The sequence below is a fragment of the Salvia hispanica genome, chromosome 6, assembly GCF_023119035.1.
Source record: "Salvia hispanica cultivar TCC Black 2014 chromosome 6, UniMelb_Shisp_WGS_1.0, whole genome shotgun sequence".
In the NCBI taxonomy this organism is placed as follows: Eukaryota; Viridiplantae; Streptophyta; class Magnoliopsida; order Lamiales; family Lamiaceae; genus Salvia; species Salvia hispanica.
Window position 1 is genome coordinate 42,198,087 of NC_062970.1, and position 20,164 is coordinate 42,218,250.

At 34.8% G+C, this 20,164-nt stretch overlaps 4 protein-coding genes across 4 annotated transcripts; 3 read left to right on the forward strand and 1 right to left on the reverse strand.

Annotated features, from left to right (window-relative positions):
- Positions 1-2,013: 2,013 nt before the first annotated feature.
- On the forward strand, positions 2,014-4,003 carry LOC125195381 (pirin-like protein). The gene is made up of 8 exons (XM_048093538.1): positions 2,014-2,034; positions 2,135-2,364; positions 2,539-2,588; positions 2,669-2,707; positions 2,804-2,832; positions 2,925-2,987; positions 3,065-3,168; positions 3,281-4,003. The coding sequence occupies exons 1-8, from the start codon at positions 2,014-2,016 to the stop codon at positions 3,762-3,764; spliced, it is 1,020 nt and encodes a 339-aa protein (XP_047949495.1). The 3' UTR covers positions 3,765-4,003.
- A 431-nt stretch (positions 4,004-4,434) lies between these two features.
- LOC125196904 (UDP-glycosyltransferase 75C1-like) lies at positions 4,435-5,972 on the forward strand. Its single transcript, XM_048095567.1, has one exon. The coding sequence runs from the start codon at positions 4,540-4,542 to the stop codon at positions 5,899-5,901; it is 1,362 nt and encodes a 453-aa protein (XP_047951524.1). The 5' UTR covers positions 4,435-4,539; the 3' UTR covers positions 5,902-5,972.
- An 8,598-nt stretch (positions 5,973-14,570) lies between these two features.
- LOC125194340 (pirin-like protein) lies at positions 14,571-16,527 on the forward strand. Its single transcript, XM_048092509.1, has 7 exons — positions 14,571-14,812; positions 14,978-15,027; positions 15,110-15,148; positions 15,246-15,274; positions 15,367-15,429; positions 15,525-15,628; positions 15,714-16,527. The coding sequence occupies exons 1-7, from the start codon at positions 14,607-14,609 to the stop codon at positions 16,195-16,197; spliced, it is 975 nt and encodes a 324-aa protein (XP_047948466.1). The 5' UTR covers positions 14,571-14,606; the 3' UTR covers positions 16,198-16,527.
- Positions 16,528-17,407: 880 nt separating this feature from the next.
- LOC125194341 (ras-related protein RABA5e-like) lies at positions 17,408-19,125 on the reverse strand. The gene is made up of 2 exons (XM_048092510.1): positions 18,770-19,125; positions 17,408-17,965 (listed from the first exon to the last, which is right to left on the reverse strand). Exons 1-2 carry the CDS (start codon positions 19,104-19,106, stop codon positions 17,640-17,642), a joined length of 663 nt encoding a protein of 220 aa, XP_047948467.1. The 5' UTR covers positions 19,107-19,125; the 3' UTR covers positions 17,408-17,639.
- Between the last annotated feature and the right edge of the window lie 1,039 nt (positions 19,126-20,164).

The following is a 20,164-nucleotide window of genomic DNA, read 5'->3' on the forward strand; positions in this document are numbered from 1 at the left end:
TTCTTCATCAATATTTGTATTTTTATGAAGGGGTCGATATTATTAAATCACACGTGGCAATTATTGCCTTACTTGATTATAATAGTACTCCGTATAAAACAATATATTATCGTCATATTATATGTGCATGAAAGCATTATTGAATTCTGATTAAATTCTGATAAGCTCTATAAATCTGTAACTCTAAAAATATGGAATATAAGAAAAATCATAAAAATTGAATTCGTTTTCAATTATCCCATAACATAAATTTTAATGAGGTTATATCATATGGAGTATGACGGTTGAGAAATTTCAATTTTATAAATTTTCGACTATTTTAAAAATTATGGATAAATAAATTTAATCAAATTTCAACAGATAAAAAAAATAGAATTGTCACATTAATTGCGTGAGACTACATTTGCAGGATAGACTATTTGAGAAACAGAGAAAAAAAAGCTATACTTTAAAGAAATACTACTAGAATCTATTGCAACATTAATTGCCTTGGTCTACGTTTGGAATAAAAGGCTGCATCATTGTGACATTGGTATGACGTCGTTTAATGATGAAATATTGGGTTGGGTGCCCATGTACTTCTCTCCTCGTCCCAAAAAAATATGTCACACTTGTGGAACAGCAACACTTGTGGGACAGCAGCACAAGATTTTAGGAGGTTTTGTTTTGTGTATTAAATAGAGAAAGAAAATATAATTTTTATATTTATATGAGAAGAACCTTTTTCAAAAATGAGAAATGTGACATTTTTTTTAGATCAAACTAAAAAGGAAAGTGTGACATCTTTTTGTGGGATGGAGGGAGTACTAGTATTTTCTTAATCCCAACACACGACATTCTTTATTTTGAATTTTAATTCTAACTTCTATGTAAATATGTAATACTAGTAGTACTAATTTACTCCCTCATTCCCTCATCCCCTGTTAATTGTCACTCTTTTCCATTTTGACCCGTCTTTCAATAATTGTCACACTTCATTTTTACTATAAATGGTAAGTAGATCTCACATTCCACTAACTCACTTGATCACATTTTATTATAAAACCAATATAAAAAAATGGGTATCATATTCCACTAACTTTTTCAACCAACTTTTCTTTACATTTTTTAAAACTCAAGCCCGATCAAAGAGTAACAATTAATCGAGAACGAATGGAGTATAATATTAGTACTATTAGTTTATAAAATGGTAATTTGCTTCCTTTCCCCTCATTCACAATGAATCTAATGTTAAAAAATATGACAAATGAAGTAGGAAAGGTATCTGTTTATATTTATAAAGATCTAACTGGCGTAAGAACTAATCTACATTTAATCCTAATCATATAAACTCAAATATCAAAACTACTATATAAATTTTGTTAGCCATCTTCAATTATGTATACTGAACTCAAACCCATTTTTGAGTATCTGTCCAACTATTTACATTAAATTTAAAATTTACATCATTTTTGGATTTTGTCTCACAAAACTTTTGTAAGTAAGACCAAATATGGTGCTGTTTCACAAAAAACACTAAAAATGAATTTGAATTTGGTGTATGGTTGAAAAAGATTTTTACACCAAAACTTATTTTTGATGTATGGTTGGAGATAATTTTAGAGTATACACCTTTTAACTTTGGAAAGTCGTTTCTCTCTAATTAGGTAGGCTCATTCTCAGTTAACAATATTTTAATTATTTTTTCTCTCATACAACTATCTTACTCTACTAATTTTATATTAAAACTTGTGTCGATCAATATCCTTTTAGGACGGAGGGAGTATCAAATATTACTAAGTCAAAAGAAAAATTCAAGAATAGTCTCTTTTCCTATTGCGGTCGAATTGACTGAATTCTTCGATTTTCAATTATCCAAATGTGAGAGGATTATATACGTCCAAACCAATCTGGACAACACGCCAATTCGGCTTTTTTCTTTACGATAATTAATCAAAATTTTAGTCGTAAGAGTAGATGAGTAACCATTATTGATCGTTCGAGAAAATGCAGAGATTCGCAACCGAACGGTCAATGACTTATGACTCAATCCTGGTTAAAAAGTTGGCGTTGCTAGTTTTTTATAGCTTACGTAGTCTTAAAAAGGTCGTTATTTCAAGTATATAAATTGGAGATGTGAGAGCAGACTTTATAGACACAAAACACAAGAGATTTTTATATGATCTCTGCAACCAAACTCGTATTGTTGAATCACAAAACCATCATCACTAATTCTCCAATTCGCCAAACGTTTTCTTCTTCTCTGAGGAGCATAATGTCTGTATCCGATCAAGGCTTCGAGCAGCCTAGATTGGTCGCCAAGATAGTCCTGGCAAAGCCCCAGAGCGCGGGAGAAGGTGCTGTTGTTAGACGAAGCATTGGAAGGTGCGCCCTAATTTCTTCAAATTCTAAGCTTTTTAATTGGGCATTTTTTTGTTTTCGAAGAAGATCATTGATTCTATGGGAATCAAGTAATTCGCTACTTCAACTTCAACTTGTAGTAGCATGAGTTGTTATTGAATCGTGATTTTGGTTTGATTTGGTGCTTGAAAATTGTAGACCTGAATTGAAGTCGCTGGATCCTTTCCTCATGCTGGATGAATTTTCTGGTAACACGTTGTTTTTATGATGATTTTTATTGAATATTTAATTATGTTATTGAATTTGAATGATCTTATTTTCATTGTAGTTACGCCGCCTGCTGGATTTCCTGATCATCCCCACCGTGGTATCTACCATTATCAAATACTGCTATAATATTAAATTTCTTATGCAAATTCAAACAAATGAAAACAAAATATTGACATTTATGCTCTGTTTTCAGGGTTTGAGACTGTTACATATTTGTTACAGGTAATTTTGTGTTGTTTTCACAGCTAAGAGAGGTCTTTTTGTAGCCATTTTTGGATGAAATGAAATAAATTGAACTTGCTATCTGTATATAGGGAGGTCTCACACATCAAGATTTTACTGGTAATAAGAGTACAATTCATGCTGGTGAAGTGCAGGTAGTTGATCAACTGATTATTTTGATTATCTATCAATTCGAATTTCGGGTTTGATCTTCGTGTTTGGAGTTGTGCAGTGGATGACTGCAGGGAGGGGTATGGTCCACTCAGAAATGCCTGCAGGGGAAGGCACTCACACAGGCCTCCAACTGTGGATCAATCTCTCATCCAAGGATAAGATGTTAGTTCTATTTCCTTTTGTGTTATGCAGCTATCCACAAATGTACTAGTAATGATTTAATGCTTAAAAGTTGATGAAATTGAATGAATAAAATGGTTTGTTACTTTTGCAGGATTGAACCTAGATATCAAGAATTGCTGAGGGATGACATCCCGAGTGCAGAGGAAGACGGTGTTAGAGTTCGAGTGATTGCAGGGGAGTCCATGGGAGTTCACTCCCCGGTTTACACGCGAACTCCAACAATGTACCTTGATTTCACCCTCCAGCACGGCTCTCAGCATCATCAGAGGATCCCGGAGTCATGGAATGCGTTTGCATACATTATTGAAGGGGAAGGGGTGTTTGGAACGCCCAACTCGTCTCCCGTGTCAGCCCATCATATCTTGGTTTTGGGTCCGGGAGAGGGTCTGAGCGTGTGGAACAAGTCGGCCAAGCCGCTGAGGTTCATCTTGGTGGGCGGCGAGCCACTCGGTGAGCCAGTGGTTCAGCATGGCCCCTATGTGATGAACACGCAAGCCGAAATCGAGAAGACCATTGAAGACTACAACTATGGCAAGAATGGGTTTGAGATGGCAAAAGAATGGAGGTCTAAGTGAGTGCTGTTGAAACAGCTAATTCAAATTAATTAGGTTGTAAAAGTTTCCGTCTGTCACTAGAAATCTCTATCTCCACCAACACATTTTCACACACATACACATACCATCACCATTGATTCTAGATTTTATCATAATAATGTGGACAGAAAGCTTCTAGAAGCTAAGAAAATATGCAGCACTGAGATTCTGTGTAACCTAAATAAAGTTGTCTATTTAGATGCTGATAAATATGACTTTGATACACGAGGACTATAATTTGTACCTGTCGATGTGTACAATATCCTAGTACACTTAATTGGTATGGTTTGGAAATAGTCGTCATATGTGTATATCACAAGTTAAAGTACATTGAAACCTCCTCGACCAAAATCGTTAATTACTAGTACTCCGTAGATTTTATTGGAACTAATTAGAGGATTGTTTTCGCTTATCAATTTTACAAGTTCACTCCCTCAACTCTTTAAAATTTAGATATTGATTAACATAAGATTACACTAAAGTGAATTAACCATCTGACATGACCCTACTAATATTCTACTTGCGTACTCAATTTGACAAGAATCTGTTGAAATTTACACCAAATGAAAATTCTTGGCAAAGGCTGTGAATCTTCCTTCACATACAATAACCGATGCTATACAATAATATTCAAAAGTTGTCCTGTTTGATTTTTTTATCTTACTTTGAGCATACTCATTTTTCAAGTATATAACAACCATAACAAATATAGTAAGTGAGAAAAAGAGTAACAAATCAAAGCATAAGATTGAATATAATGGCGGAGAAGCACATCCTACTAGTAACCTTCCCCGGCCAAGGCCACATCAACCCTTCCCTCCAATTCGCAAAGCGCCTAGCCAAACACGGCCTTAAAGTCACCATCCTCACCCACGCCTCCGCCACCGCCCGCATGTCCTCCTTCCTCTCCCTAATCGACATCATTTCCTTCTCCACCGGCCCCGACGACTCCTCACAAAACCCCCCCAAATTCAACCAAGCCATCACCGAACACGGTACCAAAGCCGTTGAAGACGCCGTCGCCGCCAAGCGCGCCGAAGGCCGCCCATACGCGCGGATCGTCTTCAGCCTCCTCGTCCCCTGGGCCGGCCTCGCCGCCCGCCGCCTCGGCGTCCCCGCCACTCTCCTCTGCATCCAACCGGCTATTCTATTCGGCGTCTATTTTCATTACTATAATACTCCTAACAGTTTTAATCCTTCAGATCAAGTGATTGAATTGCCAGGGCTGCCGCGGCTCTGCCCAGGCGATCTCCCGTCCTTCTTCCTCGACACGAATCCGATCGTGAAAGATTTCGGCAACAAATTGCTGAGTGGTATTTTTGAGGTTTTGGACGGAGAGGATGAGCGGGCGACGGTGGTGGTGAACACGTTCGACGCGCTGGAGGCGGAGGCTCTCAGAGATTTGGATAAGTACAAATTGGTGGCGATCGGGCCGTTGATTCCTTCTGCGTTTTTGGACGGTTCGGATCCATCCGACGTCGCCTTCGGAGGTGATTTGATTCAGAAAAGCGACGATTACATGGAATTTTTGGATTCTTCGGAGAGGGAATCGGTGATCTACGTGGCGTTCGGGAGCAATTCGGAGCTGACGTGGCGGCAGACGAAGGCGATAGCCGAGGCGCTGGTGAGGATCCGGCGGCCGTTCCTGTGGGTGGTGAGAGGATCGGAGGAGAGAGAGAAGCTGAGGTGTAAGGAGGAGCTATTGAAGAGAGGGAGAGTGGTGAATTGGTGCAATCAGGTGGAGGTTCTGTCGCACCGTAGCGTGGGTTGCTTCGTGAGCCACTGTGGGTGGAATTCGACGCTGGAGAGCGTGGCGGCGGGGGTGCCGGTGGTGGCGATGGCGCAGGCGATGGATCAGGTGACGAATGCGAAGCTGGTGGAGGATTTGTGGAGGTGTGGAGTGAGGGCGGCGAAGGGGGAGATTGTGGAGAGCGATGAGATCGTGCGGTGCTTGGAGATGGTGATGGACGGCGGAGATGAGAGTAGAGAGATGAGGAAAATGGCTAAGAAATGGAGGGATTTGGCGAGGGATGCTGTGGAAGATGGTGGGAGCTCTCAACTTAATCTTAAGATGTTCGTTCACCAAATCGTTGGTGGTGATGGTCAGCCAACGATTTGAGTATTAGATGAAGGATTGAAGGCGAATTTTATTTTAATATTAATAGTATAATAAAATATTTAGTATAACAATTTTTTGTATTTTCATTTGCTCGTCAACATATACTACTAGTATATATTAGAGCATCTACAATGGTGCTTAGGCCAGCCATTCTCTCCCCTGCCACGTCAGCAACACTAAAAAAACCACCTGCTACATCAGATTTAGGCCAGCCGCAATAAAAAACAATTCAAAATATACTACATTTACGGAATTAAAATTACGATTAAAATACGGAATTAAATTTACGACACATATACAGGAAAATTCATTAATTGCATTTAAAAAAGTTATATAGATAAAAAAAAATTACATGCATAATAAAGAAAAAAAACTATCGCCGTGCAATCCTCCGTGCCCACAACTCTTCAATTATATCCTTTTGGAGTTGAATATGAGCATCCACTTGGCGCATGTTGGCAAATTCCTTGAGGCGGCCGGCTTCATCGAGAGGTACCCCTGTCGTCGTACACTAGGGGTGGCCGTTCCGTGGCTTGGATCGGCTTCATCGTCACCGACCCAACTAGTCGGTTGTACGCTTTCGTCTTCGACGATCATGTTGTGCAGGATAATGCAGGCGTACATTATCTCGGAAACGCATCCGACATCCCACAAACGCGTTAGACCCTTAATTGTCGTCCATCGAGACTGGAGCACACCAAATGCGCGCTCCACGTCTTTGCGCGCCGACTCCTGTCGTTGCGCAAACTAGGCCTTCTTTTCATCACTTGTTTGTCGGATCGTCTTCACAAAGACCGGCCACCGAGGGTATATCCCATCCGCCAAGTAGTAGCCCATATCATGCCCGTTGCCGTTGGCCACAAAAGAGACGGCTTGGACCGACGCCCTGGCACTTCTCGTTGAAGAGGGGAGACGAGTTCAGGACGTTGAGGTCGTTGTTCGACCCGGCTACCCCAAAATACGCATGCCAGATCCACAAGCGGTAATCAGCTACGGCCTCGAGGATTATCGTGGGGTTCTTTGACTTGTAGCCGGTCGTGTAGGCCCCCTTCCAGGCAGTCGGACAGTTCTTCGACTCCCAATGCATACAATCTATGCCGCCTAACATCCCGGGAAACCCATGCTTCTCCCCGTGCATCCGCATCAAATTCCGACAATCTTCGGAGTAGGGCTTCAAGGTACCGCTCACCGTAAATGCCGATCACGCCCCCACGTAACTCCTTCGCACATTTCAGTGGCCGACGACTCACCGATGTGGAGGTACTCATCCCACATGTCTGCCGCGCCTCCGTAGGCCAACTGCCCGATTGCCGCCGTGCACTTTTGAATAGGGGTGTGGCCGGGTCTGCCAACCGCATCGTGCCCGAAGCGGAAACACAGATATCAACGCTCTAATGCGCCAACGATGCGCATAAACAACTCCCCGCGCATTCTAAAACGTCGTCGGAACATGTTGGCGGGAAACCGCAGGTTCTCTCGCAAAGTAGTCGTCGTACAGCCGCCGATGTGCAGCCTACGTGATCCCGATCAATCACCGCTCGGTGGTGGACAACTCGTAGAGGGCGAGGTATCGCCTGCTGTTCCACCATACGCATGTACCGCTCCATCCCACGGTTCATGTAGGCATCCATAGCCTCGTTCATCCTCCGTTCGTACTCCTCAGGATCCCCACCACTACCACTACCGCTACCACCCGCGTTACTCATCGCTCGATGATGCTCTTGTACAGAAAGTTAGAGAGAGAGAAAACTCGTTAAAACAAGTGGTGCAAATGAAAATGAAACGAAAATCGCGTTTATATATGATTTAAAAAATAAAAATAAAAAATCGGCGCTGGCCGATCGGGCCGCCACAATCGCCCAATTTGCGACGAGCGACGGCTAGCGCGACGAATCGGCTAGCCGGTCGCTAGCCGACCATTGCGGATGCTCTTACTCCAATAAAAGAGTTTAGCTTTCGTAATAAAATATACGTACTCCGTATTACTCTCTCCGTTCCATTATAACAGAGACGTTTCTTTTCGGCACGGAGATTAAAAAAAAATTATTTTAGGTGAGTTAAATAAAAGAAAAATAAAGTAGAAAATGAAAAAGGTCTATGAAGAGAGAAAAAATAAGAGAGGGTAAAGTAGGATGTGGAAAAATGTGTTGACTTTTACGAAAAAAAGAAATGACTCTATTCCTATGGAACCTTCCAAAATAGTAAAATGACAGTATTGCTATGGAACACTGGAGTAAAATTTAGCCGAAATGAATTAAGGCCCATTCATTTGTATGGTAACAGACAAGTTATCTTACGAATTGAACTAAGGCCCATTATCTCTGAAGAGCCCATTTATATTCATGTAGTAGTTCACTACTTAAGGGCTTAAGGCCCATTGTCTCCGTATTACAAACAAGTTATCGTTACTCTCTTTTCACAATTTGTCTACAAACTCTCTCTACACAAGTTTATAACATATATATAGTAGTAGTATTTGGACTTTGGTTTCAAACTTATATTCTCTAGAAATTTGGATTATTTGATTGTAAATTCCTAAACTTTTGTCAAATTCGGGTTAATATACCTAAATTAGAATCTAATTGTAAATTACCAAACTATTGATTTGTTCAGATTTTACTGCCAATTAAAATTTTGGTGTTAAAATAACTTAATATGAACCTTAACTCAACAAAGATCAAACTATTTAATCTAGTATAATTCTACATTTCAAACATGAAAATGTTGTTTCACAACCTAAAATCAAATATGCAACTCCTGAATTTTGCATAAGAAATGGAGTAGATTGCATAATTCTACATTTCAAACATGAAAATGATCAAAGCTTTTAGCCTTTTAGGGTGTGCAGCTCTTGAGTTTTATAGGTGTTGACAAAGGATATGGAGTATTAGAATTTGATCTATTCACACTCTCCAATCTAAACCAACTCATTTTTTTGATAATCTACAACTGTTCTTCCTCATAAATCTTAGCTGTAATCAAGATCTGTTTTACATTGACACTGGCAATAATTAATAAGCCTTCACTTTTTTGTTGGACTAGTGAACAACTGGATGCAGAAGAGGTTGGGACCAAAGCATTAAGTAAGCAAGCTACTTTGTTGAAAAAGTTAAATATTGTTTCACATGTGAAACCACAGTAGTGGTAGCGAAACATTTTAACGGTTCCGTTCATTTTTGGTTCATTTCATACTGTTTAGGATCTGAAAATCGCATACTTCATATGGAGTAACATTTTGGATCTAAAATGGAGGGCTGAAAATAGAGTTTACTCCTTGGTCTTATTTTAAAAAGAGAGGGTTAAGTTTCTCATTATTGATAAAACTAGTTAGGTCATCCCCAACCATACGACGAATCTTATTTTTGCTGTAGAAATTTCTCCAATTATACTACAAACTTAAACCTATTTTTATGTTTTTTTTTGGATAACAATAAATATGGATATGTGTTGTGAGACACGGTACTAAAAGATTATGTAAATTTGAGTTTGGTGTAAACGTTGAAGTAAAATTATTTTTTGGTGTGATATATATTTAAACGTGAATTTTAATTTAGTATAAATGGCTAAAGATGGTTTGAATCATATTATAATTTTCCAAAAAGTTAGTGATTGAAAGATGGTACTGCGTATTTTAATTAAAGAAGGGCTAAAAATTGAGTTTACTCTTTGGTCTTGAAAAAAGGTCTTAAAATTGAGAGGGTTAAGTTTCTCATTATGATAAAACTAGTGAATCATATAATTTTCCAAAAAGTTAGTGAATGAAAGATGGTGGAGTATTAATTAAAGAAAATGAAGCCCATAAATTTAGAACTATGGCATTTAGGACAAACTCCTTTCAATAAAATTTAATTATAGGAAGATTCTTGTGTGTAGTGAAGACAAATTTGCGTTCTTGTTATGTCAGGCTATGATAATATTCATGTCAAGGCATAACATTATTTAACACTAGTCCACGCATATGGGTCGACACTTTTCTTTGAATGTAGTAGTATATATTTTAATACTATTAAAGATCATTATTTGTTCACATTGAGCATTTATCTCAATAGAAAAGGGATGGGTATGATGGCCATTATTCTATGTATTGAATTTAATAAAACCTTTTTACATATGTTAACTTAGTTGAATAGAAGTGGGTTGCCGCAATTGTAGATTCGATGAATCTCGTGCAGTTATATGCCATCCCATTTTACCCACTCACAATTTGGTTGTGATTGTTGAATTAATACATGTACTACTACTACTAATATACAGTGAACTTAGTGTATATGACTATTATTTGTGCCTTTGTGGCATGGCTCTCAATTAATTCATTTATGTTTAATATTGATTATTAATTATACCAATTATTTAATTATAATCAAAGCTTGATTTATTACTTATTTATTACTTGAAATTATAGAAAATAAATAAATAAAACTTTAATAAGTAATTAAATACTTTTTAGAACTAATAACATTAATAATCCTTTTTGGAATTAAAATAAATAATGCTAACATATCACATGAAAAGTTGCAGTATAACATATATGTGTTTGTATAATGTCTCCAAGCCATAATAACATTGTGACTAATTTACCCTAACATTAAAGTATTAAATAGATATATACCTAATTAAGGAAAATTTAACCAAATTAATTATTCTTATCTAAATGCATATATGTTAATTGGAGATAAACTTAATCATGCAACTAGAGTAATGAATTTAAAAATTTTTCAATCAAAACCATTCTTGTCGTGTAAATTTTTAAAACAATTAATTAAAAAATTAGTAATTTAGATTACCAGTATTAATTAACACACTACATAACTAAATTATTATATTTAATTGTAAAATAATTTGATTACTTAAATAGCATCATATGCTTTTTCAAATAGATTTTACGTTGTGCTATTCTTTCATAACTTATTTTTTTCCTTAAATTTTCTGAAACATTTTGTCAATATAGTAACAATGAAATCATTCATTTAATAGTATATGAAAAAATATGTAAAAAATTAAACATTTATCTTATTCAAATTGGTTTATATAATAAAATAATATACTATTTTTTCATTATCTTTTCAATTTTTTTATTATTTTTCTTTGCTTTAACTAAATTTAATATTTTTTATTTAATTAAGCTAGGGCGTCTAATATTTTAATATAACTATTTAGTTTTAAAATATTAAATAGATGAGTTAAGAAAATACAATTTAATTTTTATTCAGATTCAAATCTATCGTTTTAAATGTTAAAAATCAAAGAAATTATTAATTTAATACAAAAATAATTGGATGAATCTACTTTTCTCATTTTAGATTATTTTAATATACCACATGTCAACTACTACTAGTTGATTAATAATTAAAAGTAATAAGAATCATAAACTCTGCTAATATTATAAGATAGTGCGGAGTATTATTTGTTTAGAGTTAGGAATTCTAATATTTGCAAAAAAAAGAGTGAGGGAATATTAAATATGTAGCTTTAAAATGTTAAATATATAAGTTAAGAACATGCGATTATTTATTATTGATCACTGTTAAACATAATCTTTCAAAAATTATAAATTAAAGAAATTATAATTTTGTAAAATAAAGAATTAAACTTAAAATCATAAACACTAGACTCAATTAGCATTCGTACACCATGTATCAAATTTAATTTATTGCATGTTATAGTTAAATATTTTAATATATTTAAAATATGAAATAAATGATATAAGAACATATGATTTTATCGAGGTTCAACTATAATGGTCCAAGATTTAAGAATTTAAAAAAATCAAAATAAAAAAATAAAAAATTAGAACTAGAGAATTCTTAAAATCAAAACCATATACTCACTTAATTAGTAGTATTAATATATAATATAGTATTATCAAATTTTAATGTGTTGGGTGTTATATTAAAGTGAGCTAAAAAATTTATTATTTTTTAAAGATTATTGTGAATAAAAAGTGATTAAAAGAATAAGTTTATCAATATTGAAGATTATAGTATTATAATTACAAAGTAATTATTTTTTGTCACATGTTATAGTAACTCTAAGTATTTACAGTTCAAAAATATTAGATAACTAATTATTTATATTTTATAGCGCTAATTATTTGTTAAAAATTATTTAAATTCACATTTATAAAGACTAATTCATTAAGAAGTCTGAAATTATTTATTTGTTGATAAATCTTATTTTATTTGTAGACAAAATGTACACTAAATATATAAAGCTAATAAAATTAATATTTAAAATTTTAAAGAAATATCTTTAAGTAAATGCATTAAAATGGGCATATATAAAAAAAGTTATCAAATCATGTTTTAAACACTTAGATGATTGCAACATGTTATTAAATGCATGCATCATCTATGCATAATCAAAATTTATATCCTTAAATAGGTGTATTTAGTAAACAAATTAATGTAGGGGTAATAAAGTACATATACAAAATATAAATTTAATTAAAAATATGATATAATATATACTTACCATTTTAAGTATTATGGCTTGGAGACATTATGTCTCCGAATCATTTTCCTAATGAGAATTGGTTTATGCTACTTTTTAAAAGGGTAAATTAATAAATGTATACTAGCCGTCTTGTCGGAATTGGATTTGTAATGTTGTACACTTCAAAAACTACACTAAATTTGAAAAACTAAATGTAGTAATTCTAGATTAAGTCAATTCAATTATGGAACTGAATTTATATCTTGATCATCAACTTACAATTAAATGCTTAATTTTTTCATAATACCTAATTCTAGATTAAGTCAATTCAATATTGATCATAGCAATACATAACCAACAAACAACTAAAAATGACACACTTCCTTCAACAAAGCGCACAACAAAGCCATAAAACAAGCAAAATTAGGGACAAAGTTTTAAACAATACTACTATATTGGAAAAAAAAACACATCTTCTTCAATAGTCTTTGCTTTCAACCTTAATTGTTATACGATAATCTTGATCGGTTTTAGCCCTGGTAAAATTAAAACTCCAATTGATGGGAACCCACACAATATAATATTAACATAGTTTGTTATTTTCCAATTAATCTATAGTTTAAGTTTGTGGCTTTTAAGTGGAGCATTTAGTTACTTATGATGAGAGCATCATAGTTGTCATCACCATGAGATAATATACGATTCTAAATACATAGATTAAACTAATTACGGAGTATATTATTGTAAACACAAGGTGGCTAATTTGCATTTATTGTTTTTTAAAATTGAAACAATAAGTAGTTTAATATGGTTTGGTTACCCGATTCATTAAATTACTCAAATTTTAGGGATTTTTTTTACTCTAATTAGTTGTAGTCAAACTTGTAACAAGATGATTCTCTCAAACTTTATAATAAATTTTCAAATATATTATACTATGTAACATTGACGACATCACTGGTAATCAAATGAAAGTGATGAATCGTATAAATGAAATAAAAATTATAGCCAGTCAATGACACAATAAATGACACCATCCTCACGTCTAAGCATATCTTTTTATGTTTTATATTATTATCATTTTTAGCTGCTGAATTATAAATTAAGATTCTTCAACATTTTTTGTATTTTTATGAATGGGTCGATATTATTAATCACACGTGGCAATTATCGCCTTACTTGACTATAATAGTAGTTATAAAACAACGTATTGTATTCATTATACACGTCCAAAAAAACATTAAATCCTGGTTAAATTTTGATATGTTCTACAATTATATAACTCTAAAAATATATAGAAAAATCATAAAAATTGAATTCCTTTTCAGTTATAACATAACATAAATTTTAGTGAGGTTATATCATATATGACAGGTCGAGAAATTTCAAATTTTATAATTTTTAGACTATTTCAAAAATTATGGATAAATAAAATTTAATCAAATTCATAATTTTTTTAACTTGTCAAAAAAATACAAAAAAATAGAATTGTCACATTAATTGCGTGTGTCTACATTGGGTCTACGTTTGGAAAATAGACTTGTGCGTAAGAAAGCAAATTTTCTTTTTAAAATAAAAGGCTGCATCATTGTGACATTGGTATGACGTCATTATGATGAAAATTGGGTCCCCATTTTATATATTTTCTTAATCCCAACACACGACACTCTATATTTTAATTTAACTTCTATCTTTATAATATGATATTACTAATTTATAATATAGTAGTAGTACTAGTTTTTACAATGGTAATTCGCTTTATTTCCCCTCGTTGACAATAACTCTAATGTTCTAAAAAATGACAAATGAAGTAGAAAAATCATCGGTTTATATTTATAAGATCTAACTGGTTGAAGAACAAATCTACAAGTTATTCATATAAATTCAAATATCAAAACTACTATATAAATTTTTTTTATTCAAATATTTCAATAATGATCTCTTTTCTTCTTGCGGTCGAATCGGCCGAATTCCTCATTATTGTCCAAATCAAACTGGACAACGCGCCAATTCATTTTCCCTCTCGAACAATTAATCAAAATTTCACAATTGTAAAATTAGATAATTGTAAAATTAGATGAGTAACCATTATCGATTATTTGAAGAAAAAAAACAAGATTTGCAACCGAAAGGTCAATCCGATTAAAAAGTTAGTATTGAATTGTATAGTTTTTTTTATAGCTTACGCAGTCTTAAAAAGGTCGTTATTTGGAGTGTATAAATAGGAGATGTGAGAGCAGACTTTGTAGACACAAAACACAAGATATTTTTATATGATCTCTGCAACCAAACTCGTATTGTTGAATCACAAACCCATCATCACCAATTCTCCAATTCGCCAAACGTTTTCTTCTTCTATTAGAAGCATAATGTCTGTGTCCGATCAAAGCTTCGAGCAGCCAAGATTGGTCGCCAAGAAAGTCCTGGCAAAGCCCCAGAGCGAGGGAGAAGGTGCTGTTGTTAGACGAAGCATTGGAAGGTGCGCCCTAATTTCTTCAAATTCTAATCTTTTTAATTGGGCATTTTTTTGATTTCGAAGAAAATCATTGATTCTTTGGGAATCAAGTAATTAGCTACTTTAACTTGAAGCATGAGTTGTTATTGAATCGAGATTTTGGTTTGATTTGGTGCTTGAAAATTGTAGACCTGAATTGAAGTCGGTGGATCCCTTTCTCATGCTGGATGAATTTTCTGGTAACATTTTATTTTTATGATGAATTTAATTTGAATTATTTAATTTAGTTATTGAATTTGAATGATCTTATTTTCATTGTAGTTACACCGCCTGCTGGATTTCCTGATCATCCCCACCGTGGTATCTACCATTATCAAATACTGCTATGATTATAAATTTCCTATGCAAATTCAAACAAATGAAAACAAAATATTGACATTTATGGCTCTGTTTTCAGGGTTTGAGACTGTTACATATGTGTTACAGGTAATTGTGTGTTGTTTTCATAGCTGAGAGAGGTCTTTTTGTAGCCATCTTTGGATGGAATGAATTAAATTAAACTTGCTATTTGTATACAGGGAGGTGTCACACATCAGGATTTTGCTGGTCACAAGGGTACAATTCATGCCGGTGAAGTGCAGGTAGTATTTGAATAACACTTGATTCATTATCTATCTATGTGTTTTGTTTGGCTCTTCGAATTTCAGGTTTAAATTTTGTGTTTGGAGCTGTGCAGTGGATGACTGCAGGGAGGGGTATAGTCCACTCAGAAATGCCTGCAGGGGAAGGTACTCACACAGGCCTCCAACTGTGGATCAATCTCTCATCCAAGGATAAGATGTTAGTTCTATTTCCTTTTGTGTTGATGCTTAACAGTTGATGAAATCTATGTTTGAATGAATAAAATGGTTTGTTACTTTTGCAGGATTGAACCTAGATATCAAGAATTGCTGAGGGATGACATCCCGAGTGCAGAGGAAGACGGTGTTAGAGTTCGAGTTATTGCAGGGGAGTCCATGGGGGTTCACTCCCCGGTTTACACGCGAACTCCAACAATGTACCTTGATTTCACCCTACAGCCCGACTCTCAGCATCATCAGAGGATCCCGGAGTCATGGAATGCGTTTGCATACATTATTGAAGGGGAAGGGGTGTTTGGGACGCCCAACTCGCCTCCCGTGTCAGCCCACCATATCTTGGTTTTGGGCCCGGGTGAGGGAATGAGCGTGTGGAACAAGGCAGCCAAGCCACTGAGGTTTATCTTTGTGGGCGGTGAGCCACTCGGTGAGCCAGTGGTTCAGCATGGTCCCTTTGTGATGAACACGAAAGCCGAAATCGAGAAGACCATTGAAGACTACTACTATGGCAAGAATGGGTTTGAGATGGCAAGAAACTGGAGGTCTAAATGAGTGCTGTTGAAACAACTAAGTCAAACTAATTAGGTTGTGAAAGTTTCTCTCTGTCACTAGCAATCTCTATCTTCACCAACACATTTTCACACACATACACATACACCATCATCATTGATTTAAGATTTTATCATAGTAATGTGGACAGAAAGCTTCTAGAAGCTAAGAAAGTATGCAGCACTGAGATTCTATGTTTGATGGGGTCAGGTTGCTTCTAGAACATGTTGATTCTTGTACTATTATTATTTTTTTCTTTTGGTTGTGTAATTAGTTTTGAGATTTACTACAAGTTTATTCTTGTCGGAATAAGATCTCCTAATAATTGCATTATTCTTGTGACCACTGATGATTTTTTTTCGGTTTGGATAACAAAAAAGCTTTTCTTGTGAGTTGGGAACTATCATACCAAATTACCAATAGAGAGTGATTGGTGGAACCACTTAGATTATTAAATGTGGCAGAAATTGATTTGAAAATAAATCAGTTTTTTTTTTAGGAGATTTCATTGGATATTCATTGATAATGATATTGTGATATTGACTTTGATCAAGCGCTGAAATATTGTACACTATCCATATACATTTGCGTTTTTGTGTTGATACATTTTACAACTTTCGCTGGAACTCAAAAGTGGTGTTTTAGTTGGTCTGTCACATTGTTTCTAGAAGATGCATCAAACATGAATGTATAGAATGGAAAATTGCTTGCTTATTAGTGGAACAAACACAAAGGTGACAGAAGTAGAAAAAATTGTAAATGTTGGAAGTTAGATTTTGATAGAAACAGTGGAATAAAAATGGGGGATTGCACCAAAAATGTTGTGTGACTAGCCCACTAAGCAATAAGCCACAGGGTATCTTGAAGCATTTATATTGGTGACTTGTTGAATTTTTGTGGGTTTGGACATTTTAGCTAAATTTCCTTTTTAAGGGGGAGCTGGTCAAACGCTGATTGGATGGGTCGTGCGAGTGATGCGCACGTCTGTGTTTTACACGGTACAAATTGTTGTGCGCGCACTAGATGCAACGATGTGCTCGTGCACCGTTAAAGATGCCCTAATGTCAAAATTCCTTATCTCCAAAAATCCACTTATTTTCATTGGTCTGGTGGTGGGGTGGAGGTGGGCAGAGTGCACAATCTTATCCATAATGGGATATCTAGACATTCTCAATACAAAGTTGGAGCTCCAAATCAAGACAGAGAAGAAACTAAAATGAGTTGCTATTAAAACAACTGTTGTATGATTTCTATAAATAAATGTTACTCCTTAAGAGTATAATTTACACTTTCAGAGAAAAGATGTTTCAAGTATAAAGCAACATTCAATTCAATTAAAAAAAGTAAAAAACATATTTGGTCATTGTAGGATCCCTTTCTATGAAAATAGAACCAAAATCAAGAATGTAATGCCATGGCTTTTGATTGAGCACTTTGCTTCAGAGTCAACTAGAACAACAAGATGATCCTCCCTTTTGCTTCGATTGATCAGTGTCATCGTGGACGTGGTCGAGGGACACTCTGTTGAGAGACAATTGTGCTTTGTACGAGTCTGAATTCAAGACCTTCCTGCTGACATTGTTATAAATATCGTGGATGACTACATCAAAAGCCTTCTCAACGTTTGTCGAGTCCAGTGCTGAGGTTTCCATGAAAAACAATCCTTCTGATTCAGCGAGCTTCTTGCCTTCCTCCACGCTCACGTCCCTGATATTGTCCAAGTCTAGTTTGTTCCCCACAAGAATCTTGGCAACTGCTGTGTCGGAATGTGCTGTGGATGAAGAGTATCATGTGCATCAGATATATGTATTGTTCTCTTGTATTTTCAACTCATTCAGCAAATGTTAATGAGCTATGGAAGGTGCAAATGTAAAACAGAGTAGATCTAAGCATAAAGGTTCATGAATATAAATCAATTTTAGAACATAGAGGTTGAAGCTCGAGCTTATATGCAATGCAATTTACTATAAAACTGGCTCCAACTCAATCTAGCATAGGCCTCCAATGATCCAATCTTGAATCAAATCATCTATGAGCCCCCCCAAAAAATGAAGTAGATATGCACCACATTATGATTTCACATACAAAGACTGCGCAATGAAGAATACCAAAGATTTGACACACTTTAATGTCAAAAATTGCAAATATATGCAAAGCATAAATGTGTGACAGACAATCTAATCAAATATAACCATATATTCTATCAGAGTATATAGTTTTCATATCAGCACCTAATCAATGCCGGAAATAGTTCAATTTTTTCGACATCCAAAAAAAGTCAGATCTGTTTCAAATTTGTGCCCTGGCTGGAATGTGTGTTATGAAACAGGAGCATTGAAACGGACTCCAATTTCCTCAAGCAATTTGTATACAATCAAGCAAATCGACTCTTCTATCATTTTACTTCCAATCAGAACAAATGAACTAATCTATCTCATCCTCGATTTCAAAATTGATCATTCCAGATTAAGCAAGCAGAACAAATGAAGTCGTTTATAGCATCCGCGATTTCGAGAAACGAAATTGATGATTCAGATTAAGCAAGCAGAGAGGGGGGGGGTGAAACGAGACGTACTCTTGAGTTCCTCGAGCCATCGGGGAATATTGTCGAAGGTAGATCTCCTGGAGATGTCATAGACGACGAGCGCGCCGAAGGAGCCGCGATAGTAGGCGGAGGTGACGGCGCGGAACCTCTCCTGGCCGGCGGTGTCCCAAATCTGAGCCTTGACTTCCTTTCCGTCGATTTGGCGCGTTTTCGTCTGGAACTCGACCCCAATGGTGGCCTTTGTGTGGAGGCTGAACTCGTTTCTGGCGTAGCGGGAGAGGAGGTTGGATTTTCCGACGGCGGAGTCGCCTATTATGACGATTTTGAAGAGGTACTCCTCTCCCTCGTCATCGGAAGAAGACGCCATTGCTGTACAAGGAGAGAGAGCGCGCGGTATTTAATTAAATATATTTTTATTTGTTTATTAAATTACGATTTTGGCAATACAGATTAATGGTAACGTCTCTATAATTTGAAGTTAATTATCGCGTGTATGAAATATTCGGCATTTGTGATTATGGTAATCAAATATCTTCCAAATTTCATTAATTATTACTCCATTCACGTGCTCTCATTTTGTTATTTTAAAATATACATTTTATTCTATTTTTATACTCCATTTGTCCTATTAAATATGAAACATTTACTTTCTCACACATATTTTGAAAAAATAATAATAAATAATTAAAGTATAAAATAAAATAAAACGGGGAATAATGTAAAGAGTAGTACTAACTTGTATAAGTCACGTTATTTCAATTAGCTTATTACACTTACACTTCTATGTAAATGAAACTTTGTATTTAATTATTTTTTTTCATTTATGTTTCTTCAACTGTCTTAATCATGCCAAAGATTTCTTAAAATCGTGTCAATTTCAAATGAGATAATTAATAACGGATGAAGAGGGTGATATATTGAAAAAAGTCATTATTACTAGATTTTGAAGTTAATTGTTTAAATATGTAATTAAATTGTATAATTTTGAAACATTTGTGACTAATATATATCAAAATATTAGTATGATTTATGAGGGTATTAAAAAATATATCTTAAATATTAATGGATATTAAATCTATATATATACACTCTAATCACCTGTACCAAATTAACACAATTAATTGTTTAAATAGATAATAAAATTGTAGCAATATTTTAAAACATTTGTGACGAATACATATCAATATTTCGAGGGTATTTCTAAAATATTATTCTAATCAATAATGGAATGTAAATTTGTCTATCAAAAAACATATTATCAAATTAATACACATGCATATAATTGCTTAACGGTCGACATCTATCATCACGGTTTTCATGTACAAAAGTTTGAAATAAAGTGATTATTATGAACTCTAAAACTCTGCCAAAAAGCGACTTACTTGTTCTGAAATGAATTATTCTTGATTATGTTTTACCAAATTA

Coding starts and splice junctions, on each gene's coding strand:
- LOC125195381 (XM_048093538.1), top strand. CDS start 2,014: ATGACTTATGACTCAATCCTG. Junction 2,035..2,134: donor TGACTTATGACTCAATCCTG/GTTAAAAAGTTG, acceptor CAGACTTTATAG/ACACAAAACACAAGAGATTT. Junction 2,589..2,668: donor CATGCTGGATGAATTTTCTG/GTAACACGTTGT, acceptor TTTTCATTGTAG/TTACGCCGCCTGCTGGATTT.
- LOC125196904 (XM_048095567.1), top strand. CDS start 4,540: ATGGCGGAGAAGCACATCCTACTAGTAACCTTCCCCGGCCAAGGCCAC.
- LOC125194340 (XM_048092509.1), top strand. CDS start 14,607: ATGATCTCTGCAACCAAACTCGTATTGTTGAATCACAAACCCATCATC. Junction 14,813..14,977: donor GTTAGACGAAGCATTGGAAG/GTGCGCCCTAAT, acceptor TGAAAATTGTAG/ACCTGAATTGAAGTCGGTGG. Junction 15,629..15,713: donor CTCTCATCCAAGGATAAGAT/GTTAGTTCTATT, acceptor TTACTTTTGCAG/GATTGAACCTAGATATCAAG.
- LOC125194341 (XM_048092510.1), bottom strand. CDS start 19,106: ATGGCGTCTTCTTCCGATGACGAGGGAGAGGAGTACCTCTTCAAAATC. Junction 17,966..18,769: donor ATGGCTCGAGGAACTCAAGA/GTACGTCTCGTT, acceptor CTTCATCCACAG/CACATTCCGACACAGCAGTT.